The sequence below is a fragment of the Erpetoichthys calabaricus genome, chromosome 8 (assembly GCF_900747795.2).
Source record: "Erpetoichthys calabaricus chromosome 8, fErpCal1.3, whole genome shotgun sequence".
Classification (NCBI taxonomy): domain Eukaryota; kingdom Metazoa; phylum Chordata; class Cladistia; order Polypteriformes; family Polypteridae; genus Erpetoichthys; species Erpetoichthys calabaricus.
In genome coordinates, this window is record NC_041401.2 from 76,270,943 (window position 1) to 76,289,633 (window position 18,691).

At 39.5% G+C, this 18,691-nt stretch overlaps 1 protein-coding gene across 1 annotated transcript in view; it reads right to left on the reverse strand.

Moving 5' to 3' along the window:
• The window catches only part of tyw1 (tRNA-yW synthesizing protein 1 homolog (S. cerevisiae)), a 206,991-nt gene that overhangs the window by 15,206 nt on the left and 173,094 nt on the right, over positions 1-18,691 (reverse strand). Inside the window, exon 15 of the mRNA XM_028806820.2 lies at positions 12,214-12,381. Within this exon, the coding sequence (XP_028662653.1) occupies positions 12,214-12,381 (168 nt within the window). The remainder of the gene's footprint in view (positions 1-12,213; positions 12,382-18,691) is intronic.

Genomic DNA, 18,691 nt, shown 5'->3' on the forward strand with positions numbered 1-18,691 from the left:
TCCAGAATCTATTCTACCCCATGTTGATCATATTAGAGAGGCTAAGAAACGCTTCACTAAAGCGTGGTCATTACACCAGTATATGCGCAAGACACTCCTCATTAAACGTTTTTACTATTCAGTGATTCCCAGATCTGTAGCTGATTTGTATTTTTGATTTCCAAAAAGCAATGTGAGTAAAAGTGTGTGCTGCATAACTAATCACAACTGTCTTTAAAACAGAATCAGTGCCATCAACAGCGTCTTCTGCAATTTTAGGAAAGCCTTGGGATTTCTGCGTTAATGAGACAAAAAGTTATAAAGAAACTTTGCGAATTAATCCAGAGGTGAACATGAAGATCACTCAAGTACTGACAAGAAGGAGCAGTTGGATAAGCACATCTGGAGCCAAACTTTCAAAAAAGCACCTGACTTTGTCAGCAACATCCTTTCCTTCTGAATGCATCTTATCAAAGGCTGCGCTGGAGGGGTAAATAAGTAATCTTCCGAACTGCAACATAACAGAGTAAATCATTGATATAAACAGAATTATTGAAAGACTAAGCTTTTGTCGTTTCTGTATTCTTAAACCATCTTCCAGTTACACAATCCCACGCAGTCACTGTCATATTTAACGTTCCCTGCTCCTGTTACCCAAAGCATCAACACTTAAGTTTCATTCAAGGCTTTACCGTCTGTCCTTTCATAGACATAAAATAAGACACACATTTCCTCTACACACGTGTCCAATAATAGAAAGAACGAGAAAAAGCACAAGATGGGAATATTCATGACAAGAGCCTCGGAATCAGGGTGAGAATGTGCCTTGTCACCCATTACGTGAGCTCGTCTGCCACCCTTCAGTTGCACTGGCACACGTTACACTCGGGTGCAAATGCAATGGAGAATACCGACAGTGTACACCTTCAGAAGTGGAATAAATCGACTGTATAAGTAGAACATTTCAGATAAACTATGAATTTTGTTAATCATAAACAATGCAACATAACTATTATATGTGTTGTTACTTTTTATTTATTCTCACCAAACGTTACATATCTACATGGGAAATGAACATTGGTAATATGTTTATAATATATATATATATATATATATATATATATATATATATATATATATATATATATATATATATATATATATATATACACACACACACACACACACACACACACAGAGCTGTGCATATTATATGGATCAAACCAAATTTTCTCTAAATAATTTTACTGATCAACACATATAAAATCAAATTTTGAATAAAAAAAAAAAACCATTGTAGACATGCATTTTTTGTCTTTAATACACACGTATAGTATTCGATATTTTACATCCCTGTTATGTGGATGAACACAATGATTATTTTTGGAAGATAGGTTACCCCTGGCCATATTTCAAATCACTTGCTAGGGAACACCTACAAATGGCCAATATGAATCCATTTGCTGCAACATGAGTTGAAGAACCTTCACCCTTAAAGTTCCAGAAATAGAACAAGGGAAATTTGATGACATTTGAAGTAGTAGGTGGGGGTTTGGTAGAAACAAGGAGTTTGTTTAGATTCTTATACAGTGTGCTGTAGATCCAATTTTCAAATAGAAAATCTTATAAAGTAATTACTTCCACCTTAGTGATAAATTGTCTGCTGTCTTGAATTTAAGACCCAATTAATCATCATTTCTAAATGGCTTAAGCAGATCAGGTTCCACCACATTAGATAACATTTATCTATCCCCTATCACTTTGCGTTAATGATGCAGAACTTGTCTTCCAAAACAGTATATTAAGACTGAATAAACAAAGAAAAATTTAATGAAAGCAGTTCTCACCGAAGTAAAAATATTCAGAAGGGTCAAGAAACACTTATCTTAAAATGAAGATGCAGAATTGGCATATGGTGTTAGGCTCAGAGATGGCCAATTTAGAAAAGAAAAAATATCTAACTTTCAGATTTATGAAGAGGATACATAGGACTCATCACCCCTGTCATCTGCAAGTAAAAATTGGAATGCAAATCTCATCATGCTTATAGTTGTGTAAACATTAACAGACACATTTCAGCTTTAATGAATGTAATCAGTAGAAACTTGCACTCATGTTTGAATAGACAGTCTTGGATAGGGGAGCCATCTCACTTGGCAAGCTAGCTCCAGAAACCTATCTAACAAAGTCCAGTTGGGTTTTGTCGTCCTGTTATAGGAACTTGAAGCAAATCAGATATACTAAAATAATAATAAATATGTATCTCAACCAAGACAATACTTTTTAATTCTGCCTGACACAGCACTTCACAAACACTTAAAATGCCTTTTGTTGTTGAGGACTTCTAATGATTTTTTTTTTTTTTAATCCCTGCCCTGTTAACGTTGAGAGGGTAGTTTCAGGGTGTTTACCAAAATTTGGCCGAGAAAGTATGGATGTTAATAGCACCCTCCAAACATGCATTGTGCCCACAAGTCTTTTGATAAAGCATAAAAGTAGGGCTATGAACGTGCCATGGTGTAAATATCAATAACCCGAATCTAGACCAAAAACAGCAAGCATAATTAAAATAAATTATTTAAGAAAAACACTACTGTAGGATGAAATAAAGAATGTTCTAAAAGGACAATACCAATAATGTCTAATACTGAGAATAATATCACATGGCTCAATTGTAAATTAGCTCATTGATTTTAATTTGAGGGAACAATGGGCACAGTGAGAAAAGAGATTGGCTAATTAATATTAAATACACTGCTGTCAAAATGTCTCAGAGTTATCATCAAAAATCTAAAATGGACAGTAAAAAGCAAAAGCATGAGAGACAGAAAATAATCACCACCATCATCAGTTTAACACTAGAATTACCAAAGCCTACAAAAAAAACTCGTAATCCCAGCCCACCTTAAATCCCTTTGCACCTCTCCGTCAGCGTCTTTTTTGTTGTAAATGTGTTGATCAACATAAGTAGCAAGCAACCTGCTATCCCATTCCCTTGACCTCCGCCGCAGTTCAGTTTGCAAAGAAGGTTCTCGGGGCTCAGTGTTCATCTTGGAGTGAAGTGCTGGAGTTGTAGAGGGTAAATAATATATTGTCATTTGGAATACATACATTTCTTGTGTGTTTTGTGTCTACAACAATTTATGTAAACACATTGTTAAAACAGAAATGTTTTTTATGTTTTAGTAATAATTGACAAAATTTAGTCATGAAATGTATAATGTGTGAAGCCTTAAGTCCAAATATCAAATATACACTTTCACAAAAGGTACAAGTATAACAAAACAAGTGCGCTTTTACTCAAGAATATAACTGCAGAAAAAGAACTCGCTTTAGGGTGCGACATTGATATGCCCTTAATACGACAGCTTTGGTGATGCAGTGGTAAGAACTGCTGAATCGTAATCAAGACGTTTGCGGTTTGATCGTGGACGCCTCTGTTTTGAGTAGTGAGCTGCTCTTATTCTTACTAACATACATATGATTCGAGTCTGTAACAGCCAGTGTAAATTTATGGTACTTGTAAAAGTTAGTTGTGCTTTTTTGCACATTTCATTTGGCATTACACATGTACTTCATTAGGAAAATAGTACTAATTTATAGTTGCATAGACTGCAACGGGAGCTTCCACCAGCAGCTAAAGTCACTTTAGTACTCATGTACTTTGTCAGCATGCCCGTGTCAATCAAACACAGGAAGCTCTGCAGTGACTTTCCGATGTAGGAAGTAAATAAATCAAGGTAAATAATATTCGATTAGGCTTTTATATAAGTAACAAATAAATGTTTTTTATGTAAAGGCCATCACAAAACAATCACAAACAGGACTTTGCACCATACCTTGCAAACTCTGTAAGCCCTTTTTTTTTTTTTTTTTTTTGAAGGACATGTTTGAGTCAGACTGACTGGCAGGATGACGCCGGATCTGTTGCTGCATCCAAACGGTGCATCTTTTCCTTTTACGTCTGGTGCAGCTGCGTTGTTCTTATGTGTGAGTGGACGTTTCTTGCGAGAAGGTCTTCTGTTCTCTTTCTCCGATGCAGACACCTCATCCTCATCAGAGTTCACCTCTGTTATAGCACATCTTTATTTGAAAATTAACAGTGTCAGATCTGCGGGAGCGTGAACGTGACTAAGAGAATCTTCATCTTCTTCTTTCGGCTGCTCCCGTTAGGGGTTGTCACAGCGGATCATCTTCTTCCATATCTTTCTGTAAATCATCTCTTAGGCCTTCCTCTTTTCCTATTTCCTGGCAGAATAGTAAGAATAAGAGCAGCTCACTACTCAAAACGGAGGCATCCAGGATGGAACCGCAAACGTCTCGATTACAAGTCAGTAGTTCTTAACGCTACACTACCAAAGCAGTCATATTAGGTCCGTGTCAATGTCGCACCCTAACATGACTTCTTTTTCTGCAGTTATATTCTTGAATAAAAGCACTCGTTTTGTTATACTTGTACCTTCTGTGAAAATGTATATTTCATATTTGGACTTCAGGCTTCACACATTATACACTTCATGTCTACATTTTGTCAATTATTACTAAAACATGAAAAACGTTTGTTTTAATGATGTGTTTACATAGATTGTTGTAGACACGGAACACACATGAAATGTATGTATTCCAAATGACGATATATTATTTACCCTCTACAACTCCAGCACTTCACCAAGATAAACACTGAGCACTAAGAACCTTTTTTGTGAATTGAACTGCAGTGGTGGGCAGGGGGATGGGTTAGTAGGCTGCGTGCGTTGATCAATACATTTACAACACAAAAGATGCTGACGGAGGTGTGAAGGGATTTAAGGTGGGCTAGGATTAAGAGTTTTTTTTTTTTGTAGGCTTTGGTAATTCTAGTGTTAATAGCCACTTTGCAGGGCATTCTTTGCAGTGAGACCTGTTCTTTTCATATTATCTTGACACCACCACCAACCAGGTCTCCTTTGCCCTCATACCCTTCACCTCAATCTTGATGCCATTCTTCATTCAATTATTCCCTGCCCTTCGCTCTATATGTCCAAACCACCTAAAGTCCGTTTCTCCTCAAACAATAACTATTGTCTTCACACTAATTATTTCTCTTAATTCAGAATTTGTACACCCTCTTACTCCGTGACACTCCCCACATTCATTTAATAATTTTCATCTGTTCTTTTCAGGAATGTCTCACTGTCAACCTGCATGTTACTACTCCTCACACAACTTTCATAACCTTCAATGCCAGACAGACTCCTTTAGAATTCAAACTAGCATTTCTTCTGTTAACCTTTCTCATTTGCTGTTTTTGCTGTGCAAGCACCTTTGTTCACACTCATCATGTCAACTAAGTAGCAAAACTTCTCTACTTTCTCCAAAACAATTGAATTGCTAATATCTTGCTGTATCAGGATTCTGCAGTCCTCACACACACTTGCTACAAACAAATGTTGTACTTGACATCTTATTTGGCACATATTTCTGACAAATTTTGCATTACATTGAGACTATGCACCAATCTCTTTCATGCCTGCTGCCCCCTTGAGTCCAACCACCATCTTGGTCTTTGATGCATTCGTCTTGAGGCCTTTTGCAACCAAATAACCTTTCCATTTCAGTTATCTTCTCCTCATGTTTGGCTTAATTTTTTGCTTTTGGCACAAATAAATCTATATATATATAAAATTCTTTTTGCGTTAGGGTGACCACGCGATATGGATATTACGTATGAAACGGAAATTATGTGTGACCATGCGATATGGAAATTACGTATGACCACAGAACATATTATAATACAGGAACTAATCACTTTCTTTGTGGACGCCATTTTTATATTGTCTTTACGAATTGTTATTATTTGTGTGAGAGTTATTTTACTGATATTGAAATGAAGTAAGCACAAACACGCCGATCTATCCCATAGAAGTGCGCCCCGCGTCACCCGCTCCCAGCCCTCCTCTCTGGACTACAGCGCTGAGTCGTCCGCGCGTTCTAACAGAAAAGTTTTACTTATTCATCCACGTGACTGTCGCGGAAACTGCCACATTGTAACTTTTTTTTAGTTGGCAGTACTTGATAGTAGAAGAGATGAGGAAAACACCTTTGCATCTTTCTACTTTTTAACTGCGCCGAGCTGTAAACAATGTGAAGACGAGACCACCTTCAGCGGCAAGGGGTCGTGAGAACAAAGTGGACGTTGGGAGGTGCGGAATGTCTGGCTGCTCCGCCGGGTCGAGAGCTTCGCAGTTTTGGGCAGCGTCCTCTCTTCTCGTACTGTTTGTAACACTTCAAGTGCACCGTTGGCTCTCGGGAGAGTGGAAATCTTTGCGAATGAGTGTAATCGGCGCCATCGAAGCAGGACTCTGTTTCTAAATTGCCCTGCACGACTACTTACTGTCCCTTAAGGTGAGTTCCGGTCACTAAAACCCCACAACATTCAAGGTTGCTTTTGTGATCAGTTATTTTAAGAAGATAGAGAGTTTCCATCTAAGAAGATGTACAGACCTCTTCATGTAAACTGTTGGACTTGGGAATTGTTTGGACCTTCTGCTCATTAAGCACGAAAGGGCATTGTGCATATTTATCAGAATTATTTTTCTCTTAAATCACAGGCACATAGTGCAAGGTTGTCAGGCAGAAATTTGGACGATCACATAGAAAATGTAATTTCTATACCACAGCGGTCGTGTAGTGCCTTTCACAAGGGATCTACTACTGACAGATGATCCAAATACATTTTAGCTGCTGTTAGTTCTACTTACCTGTTGTGTTATACCGCTTTTAAAATGTAGTTTACCCGGAACCACTCCAGTAGTGCTCAATGTATCTTTACTTCTTAAATGTTAATGTTTTACTGTTTAATAACTTATAGACTGCATTTTATTTTTTTCCCTTGCACTCAGTGAGCGAAGCCACTGGGTAATCAGCTAGTTGGTATATAAAAGAGCTCCCATGGTCATCCTCCATTCACTTCTCTGGTCACCACCTACATCAGTATAACAAAAAGCCAGAAACTTGAAACAAATCCCTAGTGTACAGTGCCACCCTCAGCTCAAAACTCTCTCCATCCTGCTTGCTGCCCTGACCATGGTTTGTACTTTCACATACATTGACACCACTACACAAACCATTCATTCAAGCCTAGTTTTCTTAATGCCTACCTTAGCACCCCTGTCAGATGCCTTCTCCAGATTTCCAAATGCATAATGCATTGTCTTTTGCTTTTTCTGATGCTATACTAGCATTTGTCAAACAACAAAAGGTCAAACCTGTCAACTTCCCAGGCATAAAACAAAAATGCATTTTGTAAAATTTCTTCCAACTCTCAATTCATTTCTCTAGCACTCTGTCACCCATCAACATCTGCTCCAAAAGCTTGATTCCTGGATATGACCCAAACTCCAGTGATAGAATAAGCACACTTCTAATCTTCAGGACGTCTCCCTTAACACAGTCATGTTGCACAGGTCTGTCAACCATTCAACTCCAGGACCTTAAAGTACCTTCAACACTTGCTTTTGAGACCCCTATCCCACACTAGAAACCATGCTAACAGCAGGCTTATCCTATTTTCCCAAATAAGACATAATTATCCCAGTCATTCTCTCATTCAGCAGGTTAACAATGACCGCCACCAGTACTGTTAGCCAACAGGGTGCTGGCGGAAATTGGGCTACTGTTGGCCGAAGAAGAAGAAGGAGGAGGAGAAGAGGGGGGAGATGTGTCCGGAGGGAGGAGGAGGAGAGGAGGAAAGTAAGAGTGGAACTGAGGGTAGGAACTTTGAATGTTGGCAGTATGACTGGTAAGGGGAAAGAGTTAGCAGATATGATGGAGAGAAGGAAGGTTGATATATTGTGCGTGCAAGAGACTAAATGGAAGTGGAGTAAGGCCAGCTGGATTGGAGGTGGATTCAAATTGTTCTATCATGGTGTGGATGGGAGAAGAAATGGGGTAGGAGTTATTCTGAAGGAACATTATGTCAAGAGTGTTTTGGAGGTGAAAAAAGTGTCAAGCAGAGTAATGATTATGAAGCTGGAAATTGGAGGTGTGATGATGAATGTTGTTAGTGCATATGCACCGCAAGTTGGGTGTGCAATGGGTGAGAAAAAAGATTTTTGGAGTGAGTTGGATGAAGTGATGAACAGTGTTCCCAAGGGACAGAAAGTGGTGATTGGAGCGGATTTCAATGGGCATGTTGGTGAATAAGGAGGTGATGGGTAGGTATGGTGTCAAAGGGAGGAATGAAGAAGGTCGGAGGATAGTGGATTTTGCCAAAAGGATGGACATGGCTGTGGTGAATATGTATTTTAAGAAGAGGGAGGAACATAGGGTTACGTACAAGATTGGAGGAAGATGCACACAGGTAGATTACATCCTATGCAGAAGAGTTGATCTGAAGGAGATTGAAGACTGCAAAGTGGTGGCAGGGGAAAGTGTAGTTAAGCAGCATAGGATGGTGGTCTTTAGGATGACGTAGATCAAGAAGAGGAAGAGACAGCTGGGAAACTACAGCAGATGTAGTAAGGGTGACCGCAAGAAGGGTGCTTGGCATGACATCTGGAAAGAGGAAGGAGGAAAAGGAAACCTGGTGGTGGAATGAGGAAATACAGGAGAGTATACACAGGAAGAGGATGGCAAAGAAGTGGGATAGTCAGTGAGATGCAGAAAGTAGACAAGAGTAAAAGGAGATAAGGCGCAAGGTGAAGAGAGAGGTGGTGAAGGCTAAAGAAAAGATGTATGAGGAGTTGTATGAGAGGTTGGACACTAAGGAGGGAGAAAAGGACCTGTACCGATTGGCTAGACAGAGGGACCGAGCTGGGAAAGATGTGCAGCAGGTTAGCGTGATAAAGGATAAAGATGGAAACGTACTCACAAGCGAGGAGAGTGTGTTGAGCAGATGGAAAGAGTACTTTGAGAGGCTGAATAATGAAGAGGATGAGAGAGAGAAGAGGTTGAATGATGTGGAGATAGTGAATCAGGAAGTGCAACGGATTAGCAAGGAAGTAGTAAGGACAGCTATGTAGAGGATGAAAAATGGAAAGGCTGTTGGTCCAGATGACATACTTATGGAAGCATGGAGGTGTTTAGGAGAGATGGCAGTGGAGTTTTTAACCAGATTGTTTAATGGAATCTTGGAAAGTGAGAGGATGCCTGAGGAGTAGAATGTGCAGGACTGCAGTAACTACAGGGGAATAAAATTGATGAGCCACAGCATGAAGTTATGGGAAAGAGTAGTGGAAGCTAGGTTAAGAAGTGAGGTAATGATTAGTGAGCAGCAGTATGGTTTCATGCCAAGAAAGAGCACCACAGATGCAATGTTTACTCTGAGGATGTTGATGGAGAAGTTTAGAGAATGCCAGAAGTAGTTGCATTGCGTCATGTGTGTAAATGAGAGGGAGGTCAGTGGAATGGTGAGGATGCAGGGAGTAGAGTTGGCAAAGGTGGAGGAGTTTAAATACTTGGGATCAACAGTACAGAGAAATGGGGATTGTGGAAGAGAGGTGAAAAAGAGTGCAGGCAGGGTGGAATGGGTGGAGAAGAGTGTCAGGAGTGTGACAAACGGGCATCAACAAGAGTGAAAGGGAAGTTCTACAGGATGGTAGTGAGACCAGCTATGTTATATGGGTTGGAGATGGTGGCACTGACTAGAAAGCAGGAGACAGAGCTGGAGGTAGCAGAGTTAAAGATGCTAAGATTTGTACTGGGTATGACAAGGATGGATAGGATTAGAAATGAGTACATTAGTCAGAGAGACAATATTGTGTTGGTTTGGACGTGTGCAGAGGAGAGATGCTGGGTATATTGGGAGAAGGATGCTAAAGATAGAGCTGCCAGGGAAGAGGAAAAGAGGAAGGCCTAAGCGAAGGTTTATGGATGTGGTGAGAGAGGACATGCAGGTGATGGGTGTAACAGAACAAGATGCAGAGGACAGAAAGACAGGGGATGCGCTGTGGTAACCCCTAACGGGAGCAGCCGAAAGAAGAAGATTCTCTCATTCAGCAACCTCTGTATATATTTCATGGTATACCTAAACCCATTACTATCAATTACAATGTTCCCTACAACATTTTTCCAGCAATTTACACCTAAACATCCCTTTCTTGATATTTGCTTTTCAATCCAAAAAACATTTTTCTTACCTCATTCTGCAGCACACTTGCAAATTTCAGTCTCTTAGCACATTGTGCTCTCTCAAATGTGGTTTGTGGCTTAGGACAGATTTTTAAATAAGTAATCATGTCTGGGGATGTGTGGGCTCCAATCGGGTGTGTGTAGGTGTGAGTGTGGGATTGATTGGGGTGCTTGGCTGATCGAGCACACTCGTGTGGATGCAGGCAGATCAATCAGGCGCCTCATTTATGTCTTGGAGGTAATGACGTATCACACCTGCACCCAATCACAAAGGAAACATAAAAAGCAGCCTGTACGGAAGGACGGAAAGAAAAAGACATACAGAAGGAAGGAGAGAAGATTTGATTCACTTCACTAAATTGTACTTTGTATTTTTGATTTGGATTTGTTGATAAAAGCACTGACACTTTTACACCTACCCTTGCTGTAAGTGTATGTCATCTTTTGCCTGGCTCAGCTTGATCAATGACTATCAACGGTTTGGGTTCAAGAGGCTCCCTGACTCAACAGGGAGTGTGGAGCTGACCAGGACCATCATACTGAATGCTTCAATGGCAATTTGCTCAGCTTCCTCATCTGCCCCTTCATCTACTGCTTTTCTATTCTTTTTTTGTTAGTTGCAATCTCTAATTTATTATACCAACTCCATGTATCCTTGTATTTTAACAGTTGCTTTATCCAGCTACAGACTGGTTCTGTTGCTTTTATCAAAACATTCCTCATCACTTCCCAACTAGCCATTCTCATTTGATGGTTTTAAAATTCAATCATTCTTACCACCAGTGTTCGAGCAAATTTATCATATCCTGCTTCAAATTCCAGACCTTCAGCCTTGAGATATATTTCTGCTTTAACTTTCTCCATGTATTTGGCTAAAATTGCTCATACAACCAAGAAAGGTTACAATACACAACATCCTACAAAATCACCATCACTTTATTTACCAAGTCCCAAACAACTTTTGATAAATAGTTCATTTTGCTCTTTACACTACCAGATTCATGTCACAAACATTTCTTCTTCACAAACCTTCTCAAAGACAGGGTTTCAGGCAACCATACCCAACACATCACCAAACTCTAGGATCCTCTCACCCTCAACAATTCTGGTTCCAAAGAAAAAGCCCCCATAGACTTCCTCATAACAATTAACACTGGCCCCAACATGTCCATTCAACTCACTATCCATTACAATCACCTTCCCCTGAAGCACCCTAGATATTATCCTTATCAACTTGACCTAAAACACATCTTTCACCTCACATGTCAAGACTACATTCATCAGCTGTTTACCAACAATCAAAACCTACAACATACTCATTTCATTCATTCTTGTCACCTCCACCACTTTGCCATTTTCCAAACACTAGTACACACATTCCTTCAATGCCATAACGTCCCCCTTGCGAGCAAAATTCCCATCAAGTATTCTTGCACCTCTACCTTTCTGCCTCATCTCCTGTATACAACACCCGTCTTATGCTACTTTTGCTCAGCACATCAAAAACGTCACTTGATTTTCCCATCATAATCCCAATATTCCAAGTTGAAATCTTAACATTCTCCTTCATCTCCCTTATTCAATGCTTCACCTTTAACTCCCTGCAACCAAACCAACCTAACTACAGTGCATCAAGACTAAAGAAATGGTAACTCTGATATCTCCACCTGCAGTTCAGCCTCGTTCCAACATCTTTCTGTTTGAAGTGGACAGGTGAGGGCACTCACTGGGTACTATACCACAACCATTCTTTGTAACTCTCTTCATTGTATCATCACGGGAGTACTGGCCCAGAATTTTTAAAGCTGAATGCACATCCTGATGCCAAACATGTTTAGTTTCCTCTTCTGACATAGAACAAGGAATTGGAACTTATTATTGATAGCAAGTAGTAGCAACAAACAAGGGAAACTGCAGTCAAAACCAATATCCTTCATGTCTCTATATTCATAAATTCCTAATCAAATTTGACATGCTCCACTTGACTGGACTGAAAGAACTGTTAAACATGTAGCTTTGTGCAAGGACTGCTTATAGATACCCATTACAGAATCAGAGGTGAAAGAGAGATGAGAGAGGATTTAGTACCAGGGCATATGGTATAAAAAACAAAAAAAACTATACCTTTCTGTGAGCAATCAGGAGACAATTTGAGTGTTCATGTTCAGATGCAATTTCATAGTCTGGCAACAGGTCTGCAAGCTGCTGAACGAAGTAGAGAACTTCTTCGTGCCAAGGTATATTAGCCATCGTCAGGTTGCTTGCTGAGCTCTCTCCACAATAGGTCACACCCTAAAAGATTGAGTAAAAATGTGTAACACAAGTGTATGTATAATTGCTTAAAAAAGTATTTGCTCATAATCATGTTTTATGTTAGCGTACCGAGTCAAAACCAGTTCTTATGTTTCATATACTCTACACACCAAAACAACAAACTAAATCAGCCTAAGAAAATTCTGGATGACTTAATGTCAGCCTTATTTTGTGTACAGTAAGAACATGTCACAATGTTTATGTAATTTCTTTGTAGACGGCTGACAACAGCTACACTGTATAAAAATGAAGAACACTGGAAATCATCATTTTGCCTGTTGCAATTCCTGCTTCAAAAAAGTTACCACACAACAAGAGTCACTTGTACCATATTTTTGCATCAGGTAAACTTTCGACTTTTAGTATTTTTTCTTGTGATGTTAAACAGTATTGGCCAATAGTAAAGTCACACAAGAGCCAAACACCAAAAAATAAAACTGTGTCAAAAGCTCATATAAACCAACTGGTAAGTAAAATCGGTTTAACCTTAGAAAAATCAGCAACATAGTAAATAAAATACAGAATCTAGCCCTGGGTCTTGTTTGCTTTATCCTTCATGTTATACAGATATGCCTATGCAGCGGTTAAACTGCTACGTTTCTTTTGTTGATCAGTAAATTCTATTATTCAGTGTTAAAAAAATGAGCATTGTTAATTCTATAAGGGCAAGTATAACACATCCAAAGCAATGAGAGGTTCTTAAAATACAGTATGTAAACTTCTTCAGAGTTTTAGAATTTGATTGGCTAGGCCAAAACCACAGTCAATAATAAAAACAATTTCTCACATTATTGGTCTTTACAACACAAGCATGCAATAAATTTTTCCTGGAATAAAAATCTGGTACAATTCATATTAGGAATGTCTAGATAAGAAGTGAAGATGCACTAAACAAAACAAAAACAGTAACCCATTACTGCAGTTTAAGTTAAAATGTTCAAACAAGGTTTGTACATTGTGCACCAGAGTCAGCGTAATAATTACCCATGTAATAAGATAAACTATCTAAAAAATTTTAAATGAAAAAATGTTAAACTCAAAATGAATATATACTTGAATTCCATTTTCATGTTAATTTGCAGACCCCCATATACCACACTCATTTGAAGAGCAGATTAGTTGGCTTGGGAGAAGGGTGCAAATACCAAGGAAGAGCTGAAGTCTATTGTTGAGGACAGGTGGCAAAATCTACACAGCTCTGCAAGTAAGTGATTCAATGAGTGAGGGCATGAGGAAAATGGGGGTATTTTAACAGACATTAACATTAGATGCAATTACTTTAACAAAAAATATCCTAAAGAGAAATATTTAGCCTACATTTTAATTCACCCTCACTGATTTTAATCACTAGACTGTTGAACTGAAATTAGATAAAAGAATAATGCCATTATCTTTTTTGTCTAAAAAAAAAAAATGAACACAAAAAATTTCTCCTCTACTACAATGTATTAAATTAAAAATACTTTACATGTCTGCAACCAATTATACATTTTTTACAAATAATTTTTTCTCCCTTAATAAAACTTGACCAATGGGCATCTTTGCCCCCTGTAACATCTAGAGCCTGTGTTGCTCACGGTACTGTGATAAAATCTGCATTTATGTGCATATAGAGGATGTGAGAGTGAGATTGGTGGTGAATAAATCCCCCTTCCCCTTTGGAACCAAAGGTTAAATTAAGTCTTAGAAATGGCATTTAAAGACTATGTGGTTAATTTAGAATTCAAGTGCTGCATCCTCTTGTCAGTGGCTGCACAAGCAACATACTAATTAACCTAAAATAATGTTTTTGTCAATAACTGACAGAGTTTCAATACACTGCCTCGCAAGTGTATTAACTCAATTTCTCCATAATGATCAGCATGCCACTGTTAGTGCTGGAGTCACATAGAGCATGCTTGTGTACTTAAATGCATGTGCCTGTATTAAGTGAAAGAGCACTGCATCTTACGTAAAAGGCTGAAAAGTTGTCAGTAATATAGGTATCCCATCTACTCTGTCAGGAAAATAATGTAATTTACCTCTACCAAGATGCAATGGAAAATATAACACCTAAATACAGTATATAACTATAAAAGCATATAGAGACACAAGATAATAAAACAAACCAATTCAATATAAAAGCAAAGTGAGTGAGACTTGTCACAGACTAAAAGCCGCTACTCATAAAACAAACAATATGCATTGGGAACCAAGCAAACAGATTTACAGAAAGTAGAATGTGCCTGTATATTAAGCTGAAGTCACATTACGTGATCTCTAGTCATTGCATACTTCAGACTCGCCAAAAACAGTGGCTGATCAATTAGCCATACCCTGTAAGGTTAAGGCCAACATTCAATTACCCAACTTATCTAGTGACTGGTAGCCTTGTTGAGTCTTAAGAGAGCCACATGCACTCGGTGGCACACTCCCATGAAGGTCAATTGCATAGTCCAACATATCCAGTGACTAACTCCAGCTAATTCACGACTTGCCACAACAAAAATCAAGCAGGTCTTTATTCATAGTGGTGGGCTCTGTATGCATGAGAGCTGACAACCAATGAATGCTCATCTGGAAGTATGGCCTCTAACTCACTAAGCTTACATAAATGATTACTACGACTTACTATACTGGCTTATAACTTTAGAGGACAAGCAGCACCAGGAGCAATCTCACACTTGTGGCATTAATTTTATTGGCTCAAACTACCGTGAAGGGATGCCATGAGTTCTGTTCTTATTGGCAATTGTCATACAATGCAAAAGAGACAACCAACTTAACAGAATTTCTCCACAATATTACCCCTGAGGTGAAAACTGTTTTTAGAATTATCACAAAAAAAGGAGAGAAAAGGTGGTGATAAATTTAAAAAATGCTTAGTTGGACAAGTTTAGTTTCCTTAGTAAGGCAGATAAGGATTTCTTGATCCGTAACAACATTTTGTGAAAATAACATGTTTATCTTTGTGTTTTTACCCATATTACTGAAGTATCATAGGTCATTATAGTCATTAGAGATGGACCAGAACAAAAAGGACCAGAAAGCAACAATGACTAAAGACATATGTAAGAAAAACAATCGCAATAATGTTTCTTGACACACTCCTTCAACCTGTGGTACAACACTTGCTTCCTTTTATAATTTGTCACTCCCCGTGCTTTTCCTGTTCAAACATGGTCTGTTTACTGTTTATTAATAGTCAAAAGAATCCAGCACAACTTGATGTTGAAAGTTGCAAACATAGTTGTAAAAAAAATGTATTGACTGTACCAAATCTTTACAGGGATAAATAACATCGCACTTCATAAACATTTAGAGAGAGGGGATGGGAGCATGCAAGAGATGGGGCAAAAAAAATTTTATGGTCTTGCATACAGTCTAAAAACACCCAAAATTTCACCTTCTCTCAAGTGAAGAAAATATGGACAAAATCTTTGATTTACCCACATACAGGTGCATCTCAATAAATTAGAATATCAGCGAAAAGTTTTCAGTAATTCAATTCAAAAAGTGAAACTCATATATTGTAGAGATTCACTACACACAGAGTGTGTGAAAAGGCGCTATATAGGCACCCGACCCAGCACAAAGAGACAGGGAGGCACACGTAAAAATAACACAAATTTATTGTCTTCACCTGTGGGGCACGTCCTCCCCATGTCCCACAGGCACAGCACAGTCCCAAAATCACAAATTAAATACACCAAAACAAAATACACTGGTCTTCACCACCACTCCTCCCAGCAAGTGTTGTCCTCCTCCTCCCGACTCTGGCTCTCGGAGTGGTGGTTGTTGGCTCCTTATATAGTCCACCCGGAAATGCTTCAGGTGATAATTAACCTAATTCAGGCTGCACTTCTTGGTGTGGCTGCTTTCCAGCCCACACGGGCTTGTTAAGCCATGCAGCTCCCTCTGGTGGTGGCCATTGAGTCCAACAAGGCTGAGCTCCGAAGTCCCATGCTTGTGGCCCCAATGCAATCCAGGGGGGCTGCCACCAAGCGTTCCGGGGGAAGTAGTGTGTAGCCCCATGGCAATTCCCCCGGACCAAGTGTCAAAGGGGCATCCCGGCCCCGGACATCCATCACAAGTGATATATTTCAAGTGTTTATTTCTTTTCATTTTGCGGATTATGGCATACAGGTAATGGAAACTCAAAATTCAGAATCTCAGAAAATTAGATTACATAAGACCAATACAAAAAAATATTTTTAATACAGAAATGTTGGCCTACTGAAAAGTATGTCCATGTAAGCACTCAATACTTGGTTGGGGCTCCTTTTTATATGAGTTACTGCATCAATGCGGTGTGGCATGGAGGCAATCAGCCTGTGGTACTGCTGAGGCGTTATGGAAGCCCAGTATGCTTTGATAGCGGCCTTCAACTCGTCTGCATTGTTGGGTCTGGTGTCTATCATCTTCCTCTTGACAATACCCCATAGATCCTCTATGGGGTTTAGGTCAGGTGAGTTTGCTGGCCAATCAAGCACAGTGATACTATGGTCATTACACCAGGTATTGGTACTTTTGGCAGCATGGGCAGGTGCCAAGACTTGCTGGAAAATGAAATCAGCATCTTCATAAAGATTGTCAGCAGAGGGAAGCATGAAGTGCTCTACAATTTCCTGGTAGATGGCGGTGTAACGATGCAGGTCCCCTCCAGACTCTCCCTTCACATATGGGATCCTCTAGAACCCAACACCATCTATAGTTATGACCAAGATGAGCTGACAAATGGGGACAAATCTCACACAGAGCAAGGGGATGGTGGAAAAGTGCCAAAGTGCTTTTAAAACCAAATCTAAAGAAAACAAAGTGTCCACAGTGCAGTGTTCCAAATGTCCAAATAAATCCATAAAAAACAAGTGAAAATAGGGAACAATAATAAATAAATCCATTAAAATCAGAGGTTAAAATGCAGTCATTGGCTCCTTTCGATCTCAACCCACCTCCTTCTTCGTCTTCCCGGCTCACCCATCACTCATGCAGCCGGCAGAGACTCAGCAGCCACGAACATCTTTCATCTGATCCCTGTCTTGGCTGCCTCCGAAGCGCACAGCCAGACAGTTCAAGGTTGGCTCTCCTCCCATCTTTCTTCATGCTCCCGCAGTAGTACCTTGGATAAATAGGAAGGTCATGCACGCCCCACTGGACAAGATTATTCAGTGGGGTGAACTAGCCCCTAAAGCGCCGCAGCCTACACTCCTTCACGGGGCCCCAGCTCGTGCTGCCTTCCCCTTCCAGGTGGGCAGATCATGATCCCAAGACTACTTTACATGTCTTCCTCGATCCCTGTGCCAGTCTGTACTTATATGTATGGCTCCGTGGGCGCAGCACCTTAATCACACAAAGGCAGGAAGCCAATGAAGCAATTGAGAACAATCGCACCCACACATGCAGGTGCGACTCACCCCAATTACCTCATTAACTCCCCGCGGTCATGCATTCACATCCATGGAGACTGACATGGCTATCTGGATTACTTAAAACTGGCCATTCTTTTGAAGCCACGGACCCGCTATACCACAGGCTGACTTTGGACTTGATAAAACACAGTGGACCAACACTAGCAGATGACATGGCTCCATAAATCATCACTGACTGGAAACTTCACACTGGACCTCAAGTAACTTGAATTCTGTGCCTCTCCACTCTTCCTCCAGACTCTGGGACCTTGATTTACAAATGAAATGCAAAATTTACTTTCATCTGAAAAGAGGACTTTGGACCACTGAGTTTCCATAGTTTTGGCATCACTATCACCAAAATCTCTGGAAAACTTCAGAAAATCCATTTATTTTTGTTTCTTATCCATCACTATTCATTTTGATTAACATCGTTGAACTTTGTGTAATATTGTGCACAGTGCAATATATACGACTGAGCACTTGTGCGTGTTATTTCCATGGTAAACTTGTTTTCACTTCTGTTTTGTCTCCCAAATAACAATGAGAACACTCCATCAATGAATCCATTTTTGAAGCCATTTAAATCTATCTGAGCCTGAGGCCCATTGTCTATGTAAGCCATTCTGAGCACAAAAGAGAGACCAGCCCATTTAATGGCACATTGAAGCATACAGTCATACTTACTCAAAAAGGCCAATCAACCTAACCTGCTCATCTTTGGGATGTGAGAGGCAAAAAAACAGAAAACTGTTAAAAGTTATTTTAGTTTATTCATACATCAGTACTTTTATTTTCCAAATGCCTAAGTCAGTTAGTTTGTGTTCAAGATGAAGAATGCAAATAAAAGTAAAATAAAGTTCTTCATATATACTGTCCACTTAAAATTTCATATATTGTAT